Below are 22,268 nucleotides of genomic sequence, written 5' to 3' on the forward strand. Positions count from 1 at the left end.
ACACCGCCTGATAAGAGGTCCTGGATGGCAGCGAGCCCAGCCCAAGTGATGTACTAGGCTGTCCGCACCACCCTCTGTAGCYCCAAGCGATTGAGGGTGGTGCAGTTGACATACCAAGCAGTGAGGCAGTCAGTCAAGCAGCGCTCAATGGTMCAGCTGTAGAACTGAGGATTTGAGGGCCCATGCCAAATCTTTAACATTCTGAGTGGGAAGAGGCACTGTTGCACCTTCTTCACGACTGTTTGCGTGTGGACCATTGAGTCCACAGTGATTTGGACACAGGAACTTAAAAGCTCTCGACCCACTCCATCCACGTTGACAGGGTAGCAGTGTACTCCAACCAAAACCTGGTATCAAGAAGATAAAACTAGCCACCTAAAATTCCCCACATGGCACCTTCATTGTTGAGAGCCATCCAGAGTCACAACACAGCCTTCTGCCCCATTGAAGTGTGTGCATCATTTGTGACCTCAGCTCACTGGTCTATACTGGAGAAAAATYACTTTWTWTWTTTWTACAAACARACACATTTCATCCACTCTTACTCAATGACACACAAAGTTAAGGAATCATTTGCCACTTTATTCAGAATTTGCTAAACAAATGTGGTCCTGATGGAACAATCCAAAAAATTAAATAAAAAAAGCAAGCCAAATGAAACTAGTTCAGACAGGACAAACCTTTCGGTAAGGGAGAGGAATGGTTAATAACAAAAAACAAATCTCACTTAAAGGGAATGTTTCCGATTATGGGGGAGGGGAGAGCTTAAGGGAGGGATAGAAGGGAGGAGAGGTTGATGCTTAGAGCTGTGTGGAGGGAGGGACCGAGGGATGAAAAGCTCAACGCTGGGTGAAAGGAGGCAGGGTGGGAAGGAGGGATGAAAGCGGAAAGAGCGAGAGACAGGGTGCTCAGAGCTCTCCACAGTCAGTGATGACGACCTTGGCGGAGCATTTGCCACTGCTGGAACCCTTCTTCTCCATGTTAGTGACAATGCTGAGCCCCTCCACCACCTTGCCGAACACAACGTGCTTGTCGTTCAGCCTACAAAGGGAGAGAGCAAGATCAGCGCCTCTAAGAAGTAGTCCCTAACAGAGAGAAGTAATCCTGAGGCTTATGGCAACCAGGAACACACAAATATGTTTGTAGTCACAGGCTGTGACAATCATGGATTTATGGGTAAGGATTATTTGTCAGTCAAATGACCGGCATCGCTTTAACCGTTCAAAATACACTTTCTCCTGTCCTTCTGCCTGGCACTAGCAGTAGGCACTGCAGCAGGGCCATTAGGTAAAGTATACTGAACAAAAATATTTTATAAAGCAGCATGCAACCATTTCAAAGATATTACTGAGTTATAGTTCATAAGGAAATCATTCAATTGAAATCCATAGATTAGGGCCTAAATTAATCTATTTCACATGACTAGGAATACAGAGCTGCATCGGTTGGACAGATAAAAAAAAAAAAAAAGAATAGTTAAGTAGGTGAGGATCAGAAAAGCAGTCAGTAGACGGTGTGACCATTTGCCTCATGCAGCACGACATCTCCTTCGCATCGAGTTGATCGGGGCTTTGATCGGGGCATTCAATTATCTGGCAACAGCTCTGGAGGACATTACTGCAGTCAGCATGCAAATTACATGCTCCCTCAACTTGAGACCTCTGAGGCATTGTGTTGACAKAACTTCACATTTTATAGTGGCCTTTTGCCCCCAGCACAAGGTGCACCTGTGTAATGATCATACTGTTTAAATCCGCTTCTTGATATGCCACACCCGTCAGGTGGATGGATTAACCTGCAAAGGAGAAATGCTCACTAACAAGGATGTAATTTTGATAAAATTGGAGAGAAGCTTTTTGTGCATATTGAATTTCTGGGACATTTTATTTCAGCGCATGAAACCAACATTTTACATGTTGCTTTTATATTTTTTTGTTCAGTGTATATCTACTTAAAGAGATGATAGTTATTTTATTTTCTTAACGGTCTTCATCCATGATCAGCTACACAATTACTGTACCAGCCCCACCACTGGTAAGAACATATTCACAGACCAGTGGTGCACTGCCCTGAAGGACACTACTTTACAGTTGTTGGCCACATCACTAGTGAGGATGCGTCTTAGTTTCTGCAGTTTGTGWGCGCATGTATTAGAGAGGAACCATTGAAGGGTCTGAGGCGTGTTGGGAAAGGTGGACAGCATTAGTTGTTACCATTAGGCAGTGTCGTCACAACCACAAGGTTACACGGAACCCAAACCGGCTGCGCGTGCGCCATCGTGCATAGATGTATTTTTGTCCGCGATCACGACACYGAGGTTAAAATAGCGAACCAATGACATTAATTTGGGGACAGGTTGAAATGCATTAAACATGTATGGCAAATTAGCTAGTTAGCTAATATGTCCTATTTAGCTAGCTTGCTGTTGCTAGATAATTTGTCCAGGGATATAAACATTGAGTTGATATTTTACCTGAAATGCACAAGCTCCTCTACTCCGACAAGTAATCCACACATAAAGCAGCCAACCGAATCGTTTCTAGTCATCTCTCCTCCTTCCAGGCTTTTTCCATCTTTGAACTTATATGGTGATTGGCATCTAAACTTTCATAGTATTACCATGACAACCGGCAAAACAGTTTCTTTCAATCACCCACGTGGGTATAACCAATTAGGAGATGGCACGTGGGTACCTGCCATAAACCAATGAGGAGATGGGAGAGGCAGGACTTTCAGCACGATCTGCATCAGAAATAGAAAGGAGTTAAATTTTAACTCTTCGCATCGCAGACGCTCGTTGGCGCGCACGAGCAGTGTTGGGTGCAATAATTGAATAACGTGGATTTCTAAATTTATTTTGCGACGCCCGCGCACGCGTCCGCTCTGCATGTTAGGAAGACCGTCGTGAGATAAACATCACTTGCAGAGTATGCATGTAAATTATTCACTAAATTTCAAATGAACCAGTCTCACCAATTAGTGTAAACTATGTGTGTGCGTGTGTGTGTGTGGTCGCCCCTCACCAGTCGGTGTTAGCAGTGCAGATGAAGAACTGGGATCCATTGGTGTTGGGACCAGCGTTGGCCATGGACATACAGCCCATGCCTGTGTGCTTCAGGGTAAAGTTCTCGTCGGGAAACTTGTTGCCGTAGATGGACTTGCCACCGGTTCCATTGTGGTTGGTGAAGTCACCGCCCTAGGGGAAGGCAAAGCATAAGGGACATCATTTATTTTGTATCGCTTTCCCCTTTCTCTAACAAGGCCACTGACAAGGCTCCTGTATTCTACAAGAACCCCCAACTTTGAGGCATGTTGGGGACTGCATCAGTGTGGTTGCCATTAGGCAGTGTCATCACAACCACAAGGCTCAGAAAAACATTGTGAGAAAAAAGGTCACTTGTAGTGAATGCGTGTAAATTAATAATATGGCTGGTAGGGGCCCAGCATTGGGCCTGGTTGCACCAGTCAGATGTAAATCAGATCAGGGCCCATATTCAGAGAGTCTCAGAGGATAAGTACCAATCTAGGTTCAAGTCCCCCCCCCATATAATTCATTATGATCTAAAAGGAAACAACTGATCCTAGATCAGCACTCCTTGTCTGAGACCGTATGAATATCAGTGAAGATTGAGGAGGAGAAACAGCCTTCGGGACTATTGAGTTTAGTCTGGAAACAGCAACCCAGATTCTGCTGCCAACCACCCAACCCCCCCACTCACCTGGCACATGAAACCGGGGATGATGCGATGGAAGCTGGAGCCCTTGTAGCCGAACCCCTTGTCCCCGGTGCACAGGACACGGAAGTTTTCTGGGGGGGGGGGACAGGCATCCTGTTATTATCAGCGATGTGTGCTTAGCTGCTTAAAGAGATATTTCCAAATGTTGCCATTGAGGCCCTTTAGCAACTTCCCCAGAGTCAGATGAAATTGGATTTAAAAAAAMTATATCTCAGTGTCCACTATGACTAGCATTAGCACAATGACTAATGCTGAACAGAGACAAAACTGGTATCCACAAGTTCAGCCGACTCTGGGGAAGTAAGTTTAAGGGCCTCATTGAGATTTTGGCAAAGTATCCCTTTAAAGGCTACATGAAGTCAAAATAGTGGTTCTGCTCCTGATCACTGAAATCTATGAAGACTGACAAGGTAGACCAGGGCTGCTCAATGCTACTTAATTACAAACAGGAAGCAGCCTTGCATCAGCTGTTGCATTGTATATGATATCTGATCATGCAGCGACGCATTTTTGTCATGTAGCGTAGATGGATCTAAATGCATGCTGCTGGCCTTTGGGGACCAGGGCTCACCGATGACAGAAAAGGTGCCATTGAAGGGGGTGAGGAGTGTGGGGAAGGTTGGACAGCATCAGTTGTTGCCATTAGGTGTCATTCCAACCACAAGGCTTGGAAGACTATCGTGAGAATCACTTGCAGAGTGTGTTTTTGTTAATAATTCAGGAATTGTCAATCATTGAAGCCATCTTACCTGCAGTCTTGGGGACCACATCAGCAAAAAGCTGTAAGACGAGGAGAGAGGGCTTTTCATTAGTATACTCAAATCAATGAAGGGGAAACAGCACACAGATCAATGGAGGTAGAGCTCAAGTTGTCACTAATGAATAACGTGATAATTATAAATCAGGGTAATAAAAGACTACCGCTAAAGCATTGACCACAGGACCCAAAGCAGAAGCCTCTTCGGTTCTAGGTGTTGCTTCTAGACTTGTTCTGTTCCAATCTAGAACGCCCACGTGAGAAACACGAGACAGTAGGCAGGTTTCCATTGCCTAAGGTTTATTAGACAAACGCAACAAATTGTGACGTGTGTAATGGAAACAGCAGATAGAAATTCTAAAGAGCGACAATTTCTATCTGTTCAAAAGGGATGGATCTTTTGACCAACATAATTCTGACAAATGAAAGTGTGGCTCCAATAAACGATGATTGCCYTCACGTAACTAACTAGAAGCTCTACTCCACATTTTATTCTAAATGCCTACTGCTTGRAAAATMTGAAAAATCCAACTATAAAAAGTTATTTGCAGGACGAGGATTGCGCTGCCTTTCACYAATGACTGAATTGCTTACTTTCCTGGTAAGCTGGCAAGTTTAAACCAATTATTTCAGATCTACAAGTTTCACCCATAGCACAGACCTTGATATGTTGCCACAAATATTAGTAGATTATTGCATTCTATGCTGGCTTTCTCAGGCTACCAGAGYTATGAAACATAGGTGGCAGGGCATACAGGCTACCACCAATTTATTATGGCACAATTTGCCTAAATGGGTAAAGGAAACACTTCAACCACRACATTTTAGCAGACGCTTTGTTGGCGTCATGCCATTACTTACAAAAGTTTTTAAAATTGACACAAGACAGTTAAATGGAAACATAACCTAGCAGGCAATTGTTTCATCTACAAAAATTCATGTGATCTATTTAAATGTCAACCCCCCCCAAAAGAGCAAAATCTCACTGGACAAGTTAATGGAAACAGCTACTGATTGTGTGAGACAGAGGTGCATCTCTACAGACATCATTTCCAACCCATCACGTGACAGTCAGYGGCAACCAACTAGTCACCTAGAACACTAGCGACAGGTAATGACTTCACTGAATTCCACAGCATGACACATGTCAACTGTAGTGTGTACAATCTCACATTACACTACCAGCTAACCACTGGTATAACAGTAAATTACTCTTCCCTTAAGGCAATGATCAGTTCACACAAAATCCTTTTAAATGCATTAGGAGGGATGGGATTATGGTAGATCAATGTCTAGAGCCAATTGGGCTATATTCTACTCCTGCCAAGTGTCAACAACCTGTGAAATGTGAATGTTTAGGCCCTTTACAACATGCCTTTCCCTCCACCGGGTTCCAGCCACTCCTCTCACTTCCCTCCCTCCTCCAGRCCCAGACACACCCCAGTACTTTTCCACTCCTTAGATGAGTAACAAGTTCAGGAAAAAGGAAGTCACCACTGCTGTCATTGGGCCAATGCTGTAGAGGCTAGTCTGAGGTCAGTTTTGAGTCGCACGTGCCCTAATGTGGAAGGTAAAGATTCAGGGAGCATAGACTTCTCCTGGATCTGTGATTTTGACCAACCTCTGTACTACACTAGGCTGGATAGGCTACAATGTTTAGCTTAGCAAGCAGCACCAGAGCTACTGGCATCATGACCTATGGTTCATAAACAATGGAATCAACTGCACGGTCACGTGCTCCCTCCCACGTGATGACAAAAGGTTTGAAGATCAAATTGTCAAAAAGGATATGCTACAATAATCACCAAGTACTAGTCCATTTTGCCATTTGGAAGCTACTGTGTAATGTTTAATCTTAAAAAAGGGAAAGGCAGGTTAGCGTCTTATCCTCCTGGATTTCGCGCGGAMCTCTGGCCTTAAATAATTTGTGCGCGCCACTGCACCTAGTCAACAAAATCTGAAAAGTAATACTAATCACAATATCCTCATTATTTAGGAGGGAATGGGCATCCAGGCTCTCTAGTGCCACGTGCTGTTTGAATGGAAAACATGATTGCAGCAGCTAACAGCAGCAAGATTTTACCGCATAGAGAGAAAGGCCAGGTAGCTGAAAATCTATGACCTTTACAGCATATTTCATAACAATAAACAGTTAGCATAACGTTACACCGCAGTACATTGGATTGCAGAGGGACCATGGTCCACATTCTCCTTGGTGCCTTAGAATGCTAATGGGGATGGGTAAATTACCAGATTAATCAATTCATTGATCGCAGCCAATACTTTGATTTGGTGCAATGTGCTTTTAGGTACATTGCGTTCGCGGCRTTCCAACCCCACATCCCTTCTTTCTCAAAATGGCATCTGGCGCTATGAAAAAAATATGCTGAAAATGGCGACTGGTTAAAAATTGCATGTCCGTAAAACGTAAGTGAAACAGAAACTAACGTTATCTAGCTATGTTAAAACAACGCAACTGACCATTTACGCGCCCATTTTGGAGTTCCAAGATCGCAGTAATTATTGAATGCTACTACAAAAACTATGGACAAGACCGTTTTACATTACGATTTAGATACCGATAAGAAAAACAATGCCAAAGTAAACGTAAGAACAGCAAAAAAAACAATCTCAATCATTGTGGAAAAATTATGCAGATCAACTGAGGTTGGAGCAAAATTGGGMAGCTTTCAATGAAACGAAATACAATAACTAGCTAACATTAACTAGTTAATCAACATGTCAAAGATGAAAGCACGTGGACCCGAGTCTGACAGCATCCCGGTTGCATGCAACTACCGGGCAGCTAGTTAAAGCAGACCCTAACGAGAATAAAACAATCCTTTTAAAGTTAAAAAGCACATTTATTCCCAAACAWAACGATTTGCTCTGCTCCTTACCTCAATTTCAATCCTGCCGGCGGCGGAATCACCGATAGTGATGTCGAAGAAAACTCTGGGGTTAGGCATGATTGGGATTAAAGGTTTTTATTTTCGTGAAAACACACGAGTACAGGCCAAGTTTACTGGATCGTTCCYCAGCTGACTCGGAACAGAAACACTGCTGTGTACACAAAATATATATGCGCACCCCAGYGAAGCCTATGGAGCCAATGCAAACCAATTAGAAGACTGGGACCATTGAGTGACARGAGTTTAAACCAATTAGATGTCTTGGGGGGAATACATTAGAACAATGGTCACTACCCTGCACGCCYGTTTGATCAGCGAGGTTTGGGGGACGTACTCGTGATTGGCTCATTATGGTGCATACAAATGACGATAACACATACTGCCCAKTGTTCTGCCAGGGAAAGTCTAGGCGTGTACTGTCGCTGGCTGGATTGTACAGGGCGTCTCCCGCTGAATAAAATCGCCATTATGGCTCAAATATAAAACTGAGTTACCAATGGCAATTGTATGGCGCAACGGATACGAATTGGCAAGTGCTTGTCTTTCACCACTGGACAAAGCGCTCGTGGAATGTATGCGGCATGATCACGAATTATTGTAGGCCTAATAAAATACACCGCTATCTTGTATGTATGCCGGATTAGCAAGTGTTGTATGTGTGCCTGGGTAAACTACGGTGCGAGGTGCACGCCTAAAATGTTGCGGTTGTAGCGTGTTGCTAACTCGAGCCTGGGTRATGGTTGGTAATATCTAGATGGGATGCAGTTTATCACATTTACGTCCAAGGTAGATTTTTTTAAACGTATTTGCATTTTAGTTAACCTTAATATGCCGCGTAAATTCTAAACCTGCAGTGGAAATTAAATTATGACAAAAGCTGGATCCTTTCTAGCCATGACCGTCATATTGCCTAGAAGGTTTTTTGTTTGTTTTTTACTTTTGTGAAACGGTTGTCGTTGGCAATTCATGTGTAGGCATTTGTATTTTTTTGCTTAATTTATTTTATGCTTCATAAGAAAATATTTGTAGTGATGTTTTGTATTGTAATATAAAAAAAAGGGATGCTGCTAATGTCAAAGGTTCGAGMCGCGTCAGTCAATTTTAGCAAACCCTAAACCTTTTCCTAACCTAATTCTCATAACCTGCTACGAACTGTCACTGCTGCATCCTATCTAGACAACCTGGTTTCTGCTCTCTGGTTCCTGCGGCACATGGGATAAGTCAGGGTGTTCTTTCCTGTAGCCTACACCTGCTAGCTAGGGGGACCAAATACAGTAAAGAACTAGGGAAACATGATCAGAAGTGACATTTTTTACTTATAAAACAATGGAAATATTTAACATTTTTAGAAAAACTGGTGTGCAGTTAATAGGACAATTTAACAGTGTATTAATTGTATTCACTGACATGGGCCTCTTATTAAGCATCATCATCTAGACAATAAAACATGAAAAATGGTTACCTAGCAGATGCTGGTGTTGTCTCTGAAATCCTTTGTACAGTCACTCATATATAGTAACCAGGGCCCATATTCACAAAGCATCTCAGAATAGGAGTGCTGATCTAGGACCTAGCCCCCCCCACCCATATAATTGTATTAATTATAGTCTGAAAAGGAAAACTGATCCTAGATCAGGACCTTGAGACATTTTGTGAATGCAGGCCCCCGTAAGTCTACTGACATCATGAATTTGACATATTTCTMAACTCATGACCTCTGCTAGTTTAAACAAATATAGGACAGATGTYCACAGCTTCACCAACTCTGGAATTACTCTAATAGCAATATGGTCATGATTATAAAACAATTTATATCATACAGATTTTTTCAACAAAAAAAACATTGCACATCCAACTTCTGGTGCCATGAACAGTAAGGCCTATCATACAAACACTTTACAAACCAATGACAACCTCGGAAAGGAGTGGGGACAGGTAGATAGTCCCCTCAGGCTAAAGACCAAGAGAGAGGAAGCAGAAAGGCTGTTTAAACCTTGGTATTGTTTTAAATGTGTGTTACGGGCTGGAAAGAGATGGGCTGGAGAGGAGGAAGAGAGAGAGAATACACATTCACTCCCTGACATAAGGGAAACAACTTCTCCCCCTCTCCATCAATGCACAGGACTTTACTGGGGATCCCTTCTTTAAAGTGTATGTGTGTACAATTGTGCATGTTTAAATGTCTCAGCAGTATAGTTGTTATCTTGAAGGAGGGAGAGCAAGAGAGAAGGGAGGATTACCAGAGACAGGGTGTGAATGGAGGTGAGAGTTCCCCAMCTGGCTTCGAACTCATCCGACTAACCCTCTTCTCCTCCCACCCCCCCTTACCCTCTCTTTGTGCCCTACCCAGTACAAAAATAACACCTCTCTCTCTGTATCTCTCTTGCTCTACAAGTCTAGATCAGTGTACGTGAGAAAATTCCCCTCACATCTCCTTTTGTGTGCTGGRTTTGTATGATCTAAGTATAGATACAGTAAGCTGAGTACTGTATGTATTGCCCAGMTGTGAGGCTGCATATCCTGATTTCAGCATTCACAACTCCCCTTTAGGATGAACACCACTCTTACTTTCTTTATGACACTAAGTCATGTCAACAGAGATCCACTATGCCTATTCCACATGTATTGACAAGTTCCACAATCATAAATACACAATGGAAAGTCAACATAACACACTTTATTTTTCTCGATTCTAAAAATATCCTTAAAAAAGTTAAATCCTTCGGCTTGTGATTTTTTGAGAACATTGAATTACAATTATAGCGGCTGGCCTGTGCAGGCAGTCCCAAGTGTCAGTCAGTCTTGGACAGAGTCATTCTCTTTCTCAGAATTTTTTTAAAATGTACTTGATGGATCCAGAGTGCAATGGGACGCTTTACATTAAGTCTAAAAACACTATAGTCTTGACAGAGTTCCCAGACAGAAACAGTCATGTCTCTCTCACTACCTAACCTCTGCACCTTCCCTTGGGAAAGCCTGTTGGTCTGGTCCACAGAGAGTATACAAACATGGATCCCTCGGTKTGTACCCGCTCTCTTCTTTTTGCCCCCCTCTCCTCTGCCCTTCCCCCTCTAGAAGGATGAAGTTGTCCCTTAACGAGAAGGGAGTCTTCAGTTGTTCTCGAACAGAGAGAGCAGGTCATCGTTGTTGTTGCTAGGTAGATCTGGAGGACCTAGGTAGGACAACAGCTCATCTGGATTGGTCAGCTCAGGGAGAAGCTGGAAATGGGGAAAGAGAAGAGGGAGAGAAAGTGTTATTGTTGTCATTGTTTGCTTTGACATGTTCCTTCGCTTTTCATGCCAATAAAGCCTCTAGAATTTAAATGAATTCATTTTAGAAAAGCAGAGAGAAAGGGGTAGAGAGGGAAAACAAGAMAGGAAGGTTTGTTTGTGGCACATGGATGTGGCAAAAAACAAGCTCTTTCCAAGAGTGAAGGTAGCTTCAGATAGCTTCAGTTCCACATGCCCAATATCACTCAATCCACATTATCGCTGAACGAGCAGCTAGCTGGCTCTGTGTGGTTGCCTTACAGTTGTCTAACGGTTGTCTTATGGTTGTCTTACGGTTGTRGTAGTAGATTGATCTGTGGAAGTTCCTCCCCTGCACCCGGTTCGCCCCGTCCCCAGTAAAAGAGGGAGGGTGGGGGTTAGTATAAGACCACCCACATGGGCCCAGGGCCACGGTCCAATATCCACACTAGTAATATCACTTAGGATGCATGCGCAGCATGCCCAATATAGGACTTCAGTCTAAGTGATATTGCTAGAGTGGATATTGGAACGGAGCCCACGGCTAAAAATCATAATGGCATCGCATGCATCATATGTACACTCTTAACTCACACCTGCATGAATTATCACCACTTCGTCATTGGTGTTGAATCTTCAAACTGTTTGTGTAAATTTGCAAAAGTGACTGTTTGCTATCGCGGCTGTTGCCCGAATATCACAAGGGAAAAAACGTGGTTTTGCCATATCTGTATTAGCTACCATGGTCAAGAACATATCAGTATCGGAGCGCATTTCCATATGGGTCTGTCTAGACAGGGCTGAGGTGGTGACTTACATCCAAGGCGTGATCCGCTCCCTCTCCTCCTCCCGCTACCCCCGTTCCTCCTGGACCCCCCTGGCCGAACGAGCCCTCCGCCTGTAGCCGGGCATTCTGGGTATTGGAGTTCCGCTGCTGCATCTGTCCGCCAACGCCGCTTCCGAGACTCTGGTTACCGTGGAGACCCTGCTGGTGCTGCTGTTGTTGCTGCAGGGCATTATGGGAAGGGTCCATACGGCCAGAATGGGACATCTGATGGTGAGAGAAAGAATGAATGAGAGAGAAAGAGGGAGAGAGACGAGAGTGATAGGAAGAGGGAAAAATAAAGGGAAGAAAAAGAGACGATATCGAGTTTCACATTGTATGAAGTTACATGGAGGTTAAGTTCACGATCGCTGAACAGTTGTGAACGCGTTCAAAATGGTCCAACAAAGTGCAATCCTGTTCGACTCCACAGTGTGTGTGTGTGTGTGTGTGTGTGTGTGTGTGTGTGTGTGTGTGTGAGAGAGAGAAGTGAAGAAAGGGAATGGTGGACATTTTGTGTTCCTCTAAAAATCTTTCTTGGACAACTGAGCGCCTGTGTGTGTATGAGTGTAAATCCTGTCTCCTCCAGGCCCAGTCAAAAGGCTCTTCACTGTACATACGAGCAAGGGCATGACAGTCACTCTTACATAACTAACGTAGATGAATACAGCACTTTATATAAAACACCACAGTAAGTGGCTTCAGGAAAAACGAATGTAATGACATGGTCAATCAGCTGATGCTTTCATTCAAAGTCACTTATGGTGAACACAGACACACAATCTTCGCCCTACTCAGAAATCCACCCAACTGGTGTTGCTCTAACCAACTGTGCCACTTGAACCAAAGTAAGACAAAATGTCTCTGACTACTCTACAGTGTCAAGGACAGTCAATATCTGTATCCCAAATGGCACCCTTTTCCCTATATAGTGCACTACTTTTGACCAGGGCCATAGACKTCTGGTCAAAAGTAGTGTACTATAGGGAATAGGGTGCCATTTGGGACATAAACAATGTGCGTAATTGGAAGCACGAGACGGTAWTCTGATATGGGACACATTCCTAGGAGTAACTCCATTACTATACTAGTGTGTGTCTACCCTATGTGAAGTGCCACTTTTACTCATTGACTGTTAGGAACTTCAAGATGCCCAATATGTTCATATTTAAAAGGTGTACGATGCAAATATAAAGTATAGAGGATTCCTAAGCCCTAACAAGTGTGCATCTGATAAGGGAACATTCCAATGAAGTTTTCGGTAGTGTGCCGGTATCCATGCAAATATATTCTTTCATGCGTCTGTATATCTATATGCTTCGGTTAAGTGAATGTATCACTAGGGTTTATTATGCACATGATTTAAAATACCAGGTAAAGAATAAAAATAGTACCGTAAAATMAAGCTGAGGTACCCAAAATATTGTGGTTCACAGTCCCAACACAGGAACAAATGTGTATGTTTTACTTATCTGTACTGAAATAACTTTATTTGCATTTGAAATGTATCAAATAAAATTAACTAATTCCATTACCTGAGCAGATCACGATGGAAAATAAATAAGAGGATGAAAATGTAGCCAATGCTTTCCGAGTACTCCAGAGTCCATTTGCACATGCATGTTCACCATTAAGTGACCTACGTGGAGCCTGTGATAGATCTCTTTATAGAGACGAGAGAAGCCTGATGTAAGAACACCAGGTGTGTACTTTGGCCCTGTACTTTCCCTCCCTTTCTCTGACCCTGACTGACTAGAAATGGAATTGACCCCCGAACCTAGTCACTGTGTCCCTGTATGTGTTKGTGGTGAGCTGATAAACTACATTTCAGTTATTTCTTGTTTTTTGAACAACTAATTGACCAATGTCTGTTCAATTATTTGAATTCCATCTAGATTTTTTTATGTGAGCTAAAACTGCAGTTTCTCTAGTCATAAATCAGATCAAGCCCCAACTTTGCAATGTAATAGGGAGTTGTATTCTACATAGCATAGCGCAGAAAGGGTGGTAATTAACTACACTGAACAAACATATTAATGCAACATGTAAAGTCTTGGTTCCATGTTTCATGAGCTGAAATATAAAAAAAAGACACCAGAAATGTTCCATACGCACAAAAAGCGAATTTCTCAAATTTTGTGCACATCCTTGTTAGTGAGCATTTCTACTTTGCCAAAATAATCTATCCACCTGACAGGTGTGGCATATCAAGAAGCTGATTAGGCAGCATGATCATTCAAAGACAATCATGGACACTCTTCCTGACAGTTGTGGCTGCTTTGCATGACGTATTGTTGTCTCTACCTTCTTGCCCTTTGTGCTGATGTCTGTGCCCACTAATGTTTGTACCCTGTTTTGTGCTGCTACCATGTTGTTGCTACCATGCTGTGTTGTCATGTTTGCTGCCATGCTATGTTGTCGTCTTTGGTCTCTCTTTATGTAGTATTGTCTCTTGTCGTGATATGTGTTTTGTCCTAAATTTATATTTAATAKATMTTTAATCCCAGCCCCCGTCCCGCAGGAGGCCTTTTGCCTTTTGGTAGGCCGTCATTGTAAATAAGAATTTGTTCTTAACTGACATAGCTAGTTAAATAAAATAAATTACACAGGTGAACCTTGTACTGGGGACAGTAAAAGGCCACTAAAATATTACGTTGTCACAACACAATGCCACAGATGTCTCAAGTTAAGGGAGTGCTCAAATTGGCAAGGTCGACTGCAGGATGGTCCACCAGAGTTGTTGCCAGAGAATTGAATGTTAATTTCTCTACCATAAGCAACATAATTTTAGAGAATTTGACAGTACATCCAACCGGCTTCACAACCTCAGACCACGTGTAACCACGCCAGGCCAGGACCTCCACAACCAGCTTCTTCACCTGCGGGATCGTCTGAGACCAGCCACCGGGACAGCTGATTAAACTGTGGGTTTGCACAACCGAAGAATCTCTGCACCATCTGTCAGAAACCATCTCAGGGAAGCTCATCTACATGCTCGTAGTCCTCACCAGGGTCTTGACCTGCAGTTCAGCGTCATAACTGACTTCAGTGGGCAAATGCTCACCATTGATGGCCACTGGCACGCTAGAGAAGTGTGCTCATGGATAAATCCGGTTTTCAACGTTGTGAACAGAGTGCCACATGGTGGCGGTGGGGTTAGGGTATGGGCAGGCATAAGCTACGAACAACGAACACAATTGCAGTTTATCGATGGCAATTTGAATGCCCAGAGATACCGTGACGAGATCCTGAGGACTATTGTCATGCCATTCATCCACCGCCATCAACTCATGTTTCAGCATAGTAATGCATAGGCCCATGTCYCAAGGATCTGTACACAATTCCTGAAGCTGAAAATGTCCCAATTCTTCCATGGCCTGCAAAGTCACCCATTAAGCATGTTTGGTACGCTCTGGATCAATGTGTACGACAGCGTGTTCCAGTTCCCGCCAATATCCTGCAACTTCGCACAGCCATTGAAGAGGAGTGGGACAACATTCCACAGGCAACAATCAAAAGCCTGATCAATTCTATGCGAAGGAGATGTCATGCTGCATGAGGCAAATGGTGGTCACACCAGATACTGACTGGTTTTCTGATCCACGCCCCTTCTAAAAAAATCAAAATAAAGAAGTCAATTAGGGCCTAATGAATTTATTTAAATTGACTGGTTTATTGTCCCCAGCACAAGGTGCACCTGTGTAATTTATTGTTATTTTATTTAACTAGGCAAGTCAGTTAAGAACAAATTCTTATTTACAGTAAAATCTTTGAAATTGTTGCATTTATATTTTTGTTCAGTGTATATATAATGACCATAATCCATTGCCCGCCTACTTGTCCCGTCTGTGTTTCTTTTACGCCTGCTACGTAAAAGAGAGAAGATTGTTGGATATACAGCAGATAGAGATCAGTTGATTCGGGAGGCATCTCTACCTGAAAATACACGATCTAAGTGATTGATAGTTGGTATTCAGCAGTCATAACGTGGGCCTTACATTGAAGTGATTGTCAGGCGTCAGCTCAAATGTAACTGAAATATTTTATTAAAGTAATGTGAATAAATGATGGTTAATAAGCAGTAATGGGCAGTCACTACCATCTTGGGACTTGTATTCATTGTTTTATTCTGTGTTGTAACAGCATTCAATCCACATTAGGGGGGAGAAAAAAAAAGTGCAAGTTTTTTAAATAATCGAACCGACCTCAAAAAGTACTAATCGCTCAGCACTACTGCCTGTTTATCGCTGTGAGTGTTTTCCTGTGTGTCTGTGCATTAGTGTGTGCCCATCTGTGGGTGTGTTACCTGGTCCTGTTGATAGATGTTAGGGGGTCCGGGGGAGGTGAAGTCTCTCAGGGTGGGAGTTCCAGGGGTGTTGGGGAAGTCAGAGAAGCCTGACTGGCTAGAGTATCCTGTGCCTGCTGGATGAACACCACAAATATAAGGACACTTTTGTGTGCGTGTGTGTGTGTGTGTGTGTGTGTGTGTGTGCGTCTGTCTGTCTCCTCCCTACCTTGGCTGTTGTAGTCAGGTGTGTTCCTGCCCCCTGGTGGTTGACCCTGGTAGGGTGAGGCTGGTCCCAGGGCAGCGATCATCTCCATGACGCTGGGCATCATCATGTGACTGGGGCTGACCGTCCGGCAGCGTTTTAACACCGGCCCGTCTGCTTCCTCCTTTATGTGGATATCTGGTTTGACTGGCACCGGCCTCCAGCCACACACTGGGTCAATGGTGATCTCCTCATAGTCCGAACTGAGGGAAGAGGTTAGACAAGGAAGAGCAAGATAAGGCAAGCTGTAGACCTAATTATGGTTAAGCTAAAGAAAAACTAAATATGAACGTAGTAGGGCAGGCAAATTCTGTTGATTTTCATTCTTCCCCTCTAAATGGACAGCAGGTGGGTTCAATGAATTATCAGGTAGAACAGAAAACCAGCGAGCAGTACTCCGGACCTCCAGGCTCAGATTTAAATACCCATGTAGTAGGGGATTTGCAGACAGACACTTACTTCTGTATGTATATTAGAATGCCCAGCATGTACTGGTCCACTTCTAGGCCCTCCAGTAGCGCCGTCTTACTGTGGTGGAGAGATACACATGGTCCGGATGACTAGAAAAACAACAGGTCTTTGTCTATGGGAAAGATAAGGCATGCTAAAAGATTATATGTAAATTGTTGCGTTKACATACTTGCACACAGGGCATCTCCAGGTCCCTCTCTCACAGTTCAACTGCAGGTACGACTCCAGGTCAAAACACTGCCGAGAGAGAGACAGAAAGAGGTTTAGGGTGTGTGCGCACGTTTGTCTCTCACAATATGTTAAGAGTGATGATATGCGCGTGTGTATGCGAGTACGTGCTTTCACCTGTATTTGTGCGTGTGCCTAGTCGCTCACCTGTATGTGTCTACAGTCGTGTCCGCGTGCAGGCAGCTGGATGCGCCTGAAGGTGATAGGACATTTCAGGGAGACTTTGATTGCCGTCTGTTCCACACCGTCCTCMCCGTTCAGCCCTGGGGTCCCGGGGATGGTCCCACTACTGAAGTTCCTCTTAACTGAGGAGAAGAAGAGAGAGGGAGAGGAAGAGAACAGGGAAGAGAACAGGTGAGAATTGCAGTGAGAAGAAGTCTGTTTTTCTGAGAACCAACCAGCCAGTCAGGCGTGTGTGTGTGTGTGTTCCACTCACTCTTAGTGACACAGTGCTCTGCGGGCAGTAGTCTCTTCTTCATTAATCCCTGAAGAACCGAGCGTACTGACGGCCTGTGGACCAGCTGCAACACAAACAGGTGGGACTAGAGAGAGAGAGTGAGAGAGAGAGAGAGAGAGAAATTGGATTACAAACAAGTAAATATGTCCTTTTCATGACAAGATAAAGATATGGGAAAGAGGTCTTATTTTGGTTGCTATCAAAGATCAGAATCAGATGAAGACTTAACAAAACATCCTTATACAACCAGCACGAAACCGGACTTCATAAAGCATTTTTGCCTGTACCGTACTACTTACGCAGCAGCAGGCGGTGACAGTGATCTGGATGGTGTTGCGTCCCGGCTGACACACCTGCTTGAGGTAGAGGGGCTTGTGGGACGTCTTGTTGTCGCCCCTCTCGATGGTGAGCGGTGTGGCGTTCACACTCACCTGTAAGCAAGGACCAGASACCTACATGACAGACAGGTGAATGGAGGATCGGCTAACACGCTAGTCACAGTCGTCACACTGGGCTCAGAGTAGGAGTTCTGACCTAGGATCAGCCCCCCCCCATCCATATAATCGTATTTATGATTCAAAAGGCACAATTAATCCTAGATCAGCACTTCTACTTGAGACGCTTTATGAATACAGGCCCTGGGCCACCTTTAGTATAGGGTGCAATARTGTGGAATGTTCAGATAGCAATACGTTGTGTAGAAATACGTTGTGTAGAAAAGACATGCAGAATAGAGATGTAGAGTAAGGAATCATCAGTTCTATCGATGGTATTGATCCTCTGTACAGCACTTTGATATATCAGCTGATGTAAGAAGGGCTGTATGATTAAATTTGATTTCTACCTAAAACGTTCAGTATGTTGCGCCCTCCTGAACGCAACCCTGTCTAGCCAATGAAGTACTCAACTGGCTAGCCAATCAAGTTCATAGTCATCACCTTGCTAACCCAGATATAAGGCTGGATCTCCACTCCACCAGTTTTCCCGTAAAGGCTTCATGACTTCACCACCTGTATGGAGGGCTCCACACAGAGATGTCAGTGCATGGTAGAATTTGTGACTTTACGCAAGAGAGCAGTGGGAGCACTTGGGGGAGTGTAAACCCAGCCTAACCCATTGTGATGGGGGTGTGTGTAAATGCACAAAGATCAGGTTGTATGTCCCCCAAAAAAATATCTAAAACACACAAAACACTTATCTTGGGAAAGGTCTGTAATATTGTGTTTTGTTTGATGTCGCATTTACATGTGTGTGTGTGTGTGTGTGTGTGTGTGTGTGTGTGTGTGTGTGAGTGGGTACCTGTAAGTGTGATTGTACCTGTACGGAAGCGGGCCAGTTAGTGTTCATCTGCCGGTCCTCATGGTGATAACACTTAAACTGCAGCTCCAGGTCAGGCCTAGAGGACACACATGCAGTCAACAGATCCACACAGGCAGACACATGAACACACACACACACAAACACACCAAAATCATCAATTAATAAATGTGGGAAAAAATCCAAACTATGGTATTAAAACACTGGATCACGTCACAGTAACTGCTGCTTTGATTTGCTGAGAGGCGGTGGGCTCGGACCTCATCATGAGGGTCTTGTAGACGGAGTCTCGCAGCTGGAAGGCGTGGTTGCTGACCGCCAGGTTGTGCTCCAATCGGAACGGCTCAAGCACCACGCCGTCGCGCACCGGGAAGGTCAGCCGCAGGTCGTCGCTAGGGTTACCTGGAGGGGGAGGGGAGATGAGACTATTTAAAGTACTCATTCGGCCCAGGGTCCTCTACATTAGGGAATGCYACAAKAAAATGTWTTTCTTATTGGACAAGTCCCTTCCCGTTTCAGTCCTTTTTTCTTCCATTTGCTGGCTAATGAACACGACTCAGGTCTGATCTCTATATACATTTCCATCAATCCAATGAGTTAGGGCTCTATTCAATCCGTATCGCGGAAGTTCAGCGTCCCAGCGCCATTCAAATTTAAATGCAATGTTCCAGCGTTAGTGGATACTGCATTCACGGTAAACGCTGCATGTCATCTCAAGCGGGGGGGGGAAATGACCTTTACATTTCTCCAGCGCAACCTGTAACGCTTCATCGATACAGATTGAATAGAGCCCTTAATAAAGGAGTGTTGAAGTAAGTGGGTCTCACCAGTGGGCGGCTGAAGGGAGTTGATGTTGGGCTTGACGTCGGGGCCTTGGGGGAGGTAGGGGGGCTTGGTGTCTGGTCCTGGCCCACCGGGGGAGAGGTAGGGGGGCATGCTGCCCGGAGTCATGGGAGGGGTGGGGTTACCACCCAGAGGAGAACTGGGGTACCCCGGCATCACCCGGCTACCCTGCTGAAAGAGGGAGGGAGAGAGAATTTGAAACATAGAAAAACATCATCCTATATAAGGCTAGAGCCACAAAGACGTACGGACACATCAAATTGGACACYAATTAATCAATTGTCGGTMTTTGTCCGTCAAAAGTTAAACTCCAGTTAACCATTTTCGGACGTGTTACATACGGCACGAGGGCAGACATATTGTTTGTTTGACGGACAATCATCTCCGTCCATTATATGTCAACGGATGACTCGCATTGAAAAACATTTGTATCAATCCGTAATTTGCGGACACAAAAACCCCGTGTGGGCATAGCATAATTAATAAATGTACTTAATTTGGGTCCACAAATCACATTACATTTGCAAAGGACCCAAAAAATTACAAAGGTCATACGGAAGCCTGGACAATGTCATGGAAACAAAAAGCACCATCTCCTCCACACTGCCAAGGCACACACACACACACCAAGGTTGGCTTACCGCGGTGACAGCAGCCTGTGTGAAGGCATTGTAGCCTCCTGATGCTCCTGGTGGCATGTTACCCTGCTGCCCGTTATACTGCTGCTCCTGCTGAAAACACACACACACATTAACAGGCAAAACTGATCCGAGATCAGCTCTCCTATTCTGAGACGCTTTGTGAATGCAGGGCCTGGTCAGGTTTGATGCTAGATCCTGTCTCTACACTACAAACATGTCAAGGAAAAGTCTCTTCGGGGCCAGGTTAAAAAGGCTCGAATCCTTTGAAATACACATTCATAGCTTAACGCGGCAATCAGCAGTAGAAACAAAATAACAAAGCACTTTTCCCTGCCCGTTTTGTTAAAAGCTGAGGGCTGGAGAAATGTAACCACTCAAATTCACAGACAGCGCTATAGATGCAAGGACTGARCATCCATGACATCAAAATTATAGTTTTAACCCAGTTTTGAAGCTATATTAGTGTTTGTTTACATTTACTTTGTTTATAGACATTGGAGTAAAACAAGTTTATATTTTGAGTTTTCACGGGGTACAACAGTTGAACTAAGACCGTGGGGCATTTAAAAGTCATGTTCTTCCAAGAATCAAATGTGTAAATAGCATATAAAAAAATTAAAAAATGTAGCAACTGTTGATTGCTCCTTTAACTAGTGTTTGTGTGTGTGGTCTCACTGCTTACCTTGTAGTACTGTGCAGGATTGGGTGGACCTTGCTGGTACTGCCCCATTGGGGGCATACGCTGGCTGGGGTGGTAGGAGGGGGACTGGGGCTGGTGCTGCTGGGGGCCAGGGGGATACTGGAGGGGCTGGCCACCGTGGTACGGAGACATCCCCCCTGAACCATACTGCTGCTGCCCTGGGAAACCCTGGGGGAGGGGCGGAGGAGAGATGGAAGGTATGAGTGTGTGGCAACTAGTAAACAATTTATGTGAAGTGTGTTAGTGTGTCTGCAAGCACCCATGTGTTTTCCAGCTTTGTACCTCTGATTGGTAGGGGCGTTTGAGCCCTTGTTGTTGGACTCCTGGGTAYCCTGGGTGTTGCTGGGGCATCCTCTGGCCCTGACCCTGGGAGGGGTGCGAGGAGTACACCATGCCCCCCATGGAGGGGTGCTGCCCGGGCCGGGACTGGACCATCCCACTGGGGCTCATGCCCGGGGGGCCACGGGGGCCACCCTGCTGGGGGCCCTGGTGGGACAGGAACTGGGTACTGTAGGAGGGGCCTCCACCCATCTAAAGAGAGAGAAGAGGAGGAGAACAAGAGGGGAGGGAGGCTAGATGCTATAAAAACGCAGAGCACACACACCTAGTGGCAGAATTGGGGTTCGAATTGAAGTCAGTTAATTCAGGAAGTAAACAGAAATTCCAATTCAAATATAGAAAAAAGGGCATATATTTTCAATGAATTCTCAAACTGAAAAGGAGAAACTATTTATTTGAAATGTGTTAGCATTTTTAAATGAAAATCATGTGTGACTTCAATTCGATTTGACACCAACCCTGATACACAATACTGTGGCAGAAGACAGAGAGGAAAAGATGGAAGACTCCCTGTAGGATTTACAGTGTGGTTTCTCCCTAGAGACAGAGTGTAGACGTGTAAACAGTCTGCTAGAAAAGACTTATGTTCTCTCTCTAATCAAAGCCATGTCTCTGGAGTCTGGAGTAAGTGTGTGTGTGTGTGTGTGTGTGTGTGTGTGTGTGTGTGGCAGAGCTAGTGAATGATATCAGCAAAATGTCCACGTTGTCGTCGTGTCGATAATTTGGGGTTTATCGTCCCAACTATAACACGCGTGCGCACACACGAGGAGGCTTAGCCGCATACCTGGCCATAGTTCAGTTCCTGATTCTGCTTCTCCTGGATGGCAGCAACAGTAGCCGTAGCAGTGGCGGTCGCCGTGGCAGCAGCAGCGGCAACCGCGGCGGCAGCAGCCTGGGTGAAGTCAGAGGGAGGGCGTTGGCCCATACCCCCTCCGCCACCACCATTATTAGAGTAACTAAGAAACACAGACAGAGAGATAGAATTATTTGGAACTCACTCCCAAGGTCAAGCACTATAAACAATGGCATTTCCTTGATTCCTCTCTCCTCGCCTCCTTCTCCAAACCCATTGGATGAGAAGGTCAGAGGGGAAAGACCTCTGAGCTTCTCAACGACTGGTTTTGGAAAAGGAGGCAAATTGAGAAAACGTAAGGACTTAATGAAACGCTATTGACATTATCCCCACGTGTTTGACCGACTGAATGGAGCCCTGGGTTGTTTTCATTCGGGCAATGAAAATTAACA

The 22,268-nt window shown here is 44.5% G+C and overlaps 2 protein-coding genes across 14 annotated transcripts in view; both read right to left on the minus strand.

Annotated features, from left to right (window-relative positions):
* Window positions 1-561: 561 nt before the first annotated feature.
* On the minus strand, window positions 562-7,562 carry LOC111963792 (peptidyl-prolyl cis-trans isomerase A). Its single transcript, XM_023987315.2, has 5 exons — window positions 7,395-7,562; window positions 4,487-4,517; window positions 3,720-3,808; window positions 3,024-3,196; window positions 562-1,041 (listed from the first exon to the last, which is right to left on the minus strand). Exons 1-5 carry the CDS (start codon window positions 7,461-7,463, stop codon window positions 909-911), a joined length of 495 nt encoding a protein of 164 aa, XP_023843083.1. The 5' UTR covers window positions 7,464-7,562; the 3' UTR covers window positions 562-908.
* Window positions 7,563-8,702: 1,140 nt separating this feature from the next.
* LOC111963790 (zinc finger MIZ domain-containing protein 2) overlaps window positions 8,703-22,268 on the minus strand; it is a 42,306-nt gene continuing 28,740 nt past the window's right edge. The window contains exons 6-22 of one of the 13 annotated variants that reach the window (XM_023987314.2): window positions 21,808-21,979; window positions 20,967-21,215; window positions 20,667-20,852; window positions 19,985-20,074; window positions 19,328-19,514; window positions 18,761-18,902; window positions 18,483-18,579; window positions 17,483-17,635; window positions 17,163-17,268; window positions 16,874-17,031; window positions 16,668-16,735; window positions 16,487-16,555; window positions 15,992-16,230; window positions 15,784-15,899; window positions 11,472-11,705; window positions 10,970-11,006; window positions 8,703-10,624 (exon numbers count right to left, since the gene is read on the minus strand). In XM_023987314.2, the coding sequence (XP_023843082.1) occupies window positions 10,614-10,624; window positions 10,970-11,006; window positions 11,472-11,705; window positions 15,784-15,899; window positions 15,992-16,230; window positions 16,487-16,555; window positions 16,668-16,735; window positions 16,874-17,031; window positions 17,163-17,268; window positions 17,483-17,635; window positions 18,483-18,579; window positions 18,761-18,902; window positions 19,328-19,514; window positions 19,985-20,074; window positions 20,667-20,852; window positions 20,967-21,215; window positions 21,808-21,979 (2,314 nt within the window). In that variant the 3' untranslated portion in view covers window positions 8,703-10,613. Of the gene's footprint in view, window positions 10,625-10,936; window positions 11,007-11,471; window positions 11,706-15,783; window positions 15,900-15,991; window positions 16,231-16,486; window positions 16,556-16,667; window positions 16,736-16,873; window positions 17,032-17,162; window positions 17,269-17,482; window positions 17,636-18,482; window positions 18,580-18,760; window positions 18,903-19,327; window positions 19,515-19,984; window positions 20,075-20,666; window positions 20,853-20,966; window positions 21,216-21,807; window positions 21,980-22,268 lie in introns of all 13 variants that reach the window. The other 12 variants (XM_023987310.2, XM_070443528.1, XM_070443526.1 and 9 more) reach the window with 12 other exon arrangements.

Source organism: Salvelinus sp. IW2-2015, linkage group LG5 (genome assembly GCF_002910315.2).
Source record: "Salvelinus sp. IW2-2015 linkage group LG5, ASM291031v2, whole genome shotgun sequence".
In the NCBI taxonomy this organism is placed as follows: Eukaryota; Metazoa; Chordata; class Actinopteri; order Salmoniformes; family Salmonidae; genus Salvelinus; species Salvelinus sp. IW2-2015.

Excerpts from the sequence above, each read along its gene's own strand:
- LOC111963792 (XM_023987315.2), bottom strand. The coding sequence starts at position 7,463 with ATGCCTAACCCCAGAGTTTTCTTCGACATCACTATCGGTGATTCCGCC. Across the intron at positions 3,809-4,486 it reads TGTGGTCCCCAAGACTGCAG|AAAACTTCCGTGTCCTGTGC; the intron begins GTAAGATGGCTT and ends CCCCCCCCCCAG. Across the intron at positions 1,042-3,023 it reads TGCACTGCTAACACCGACTG|GCTGAACGACAAGCACGTTG; the intron begins GTGAGGGGCGAC and ends CTCCCTTTGTAG.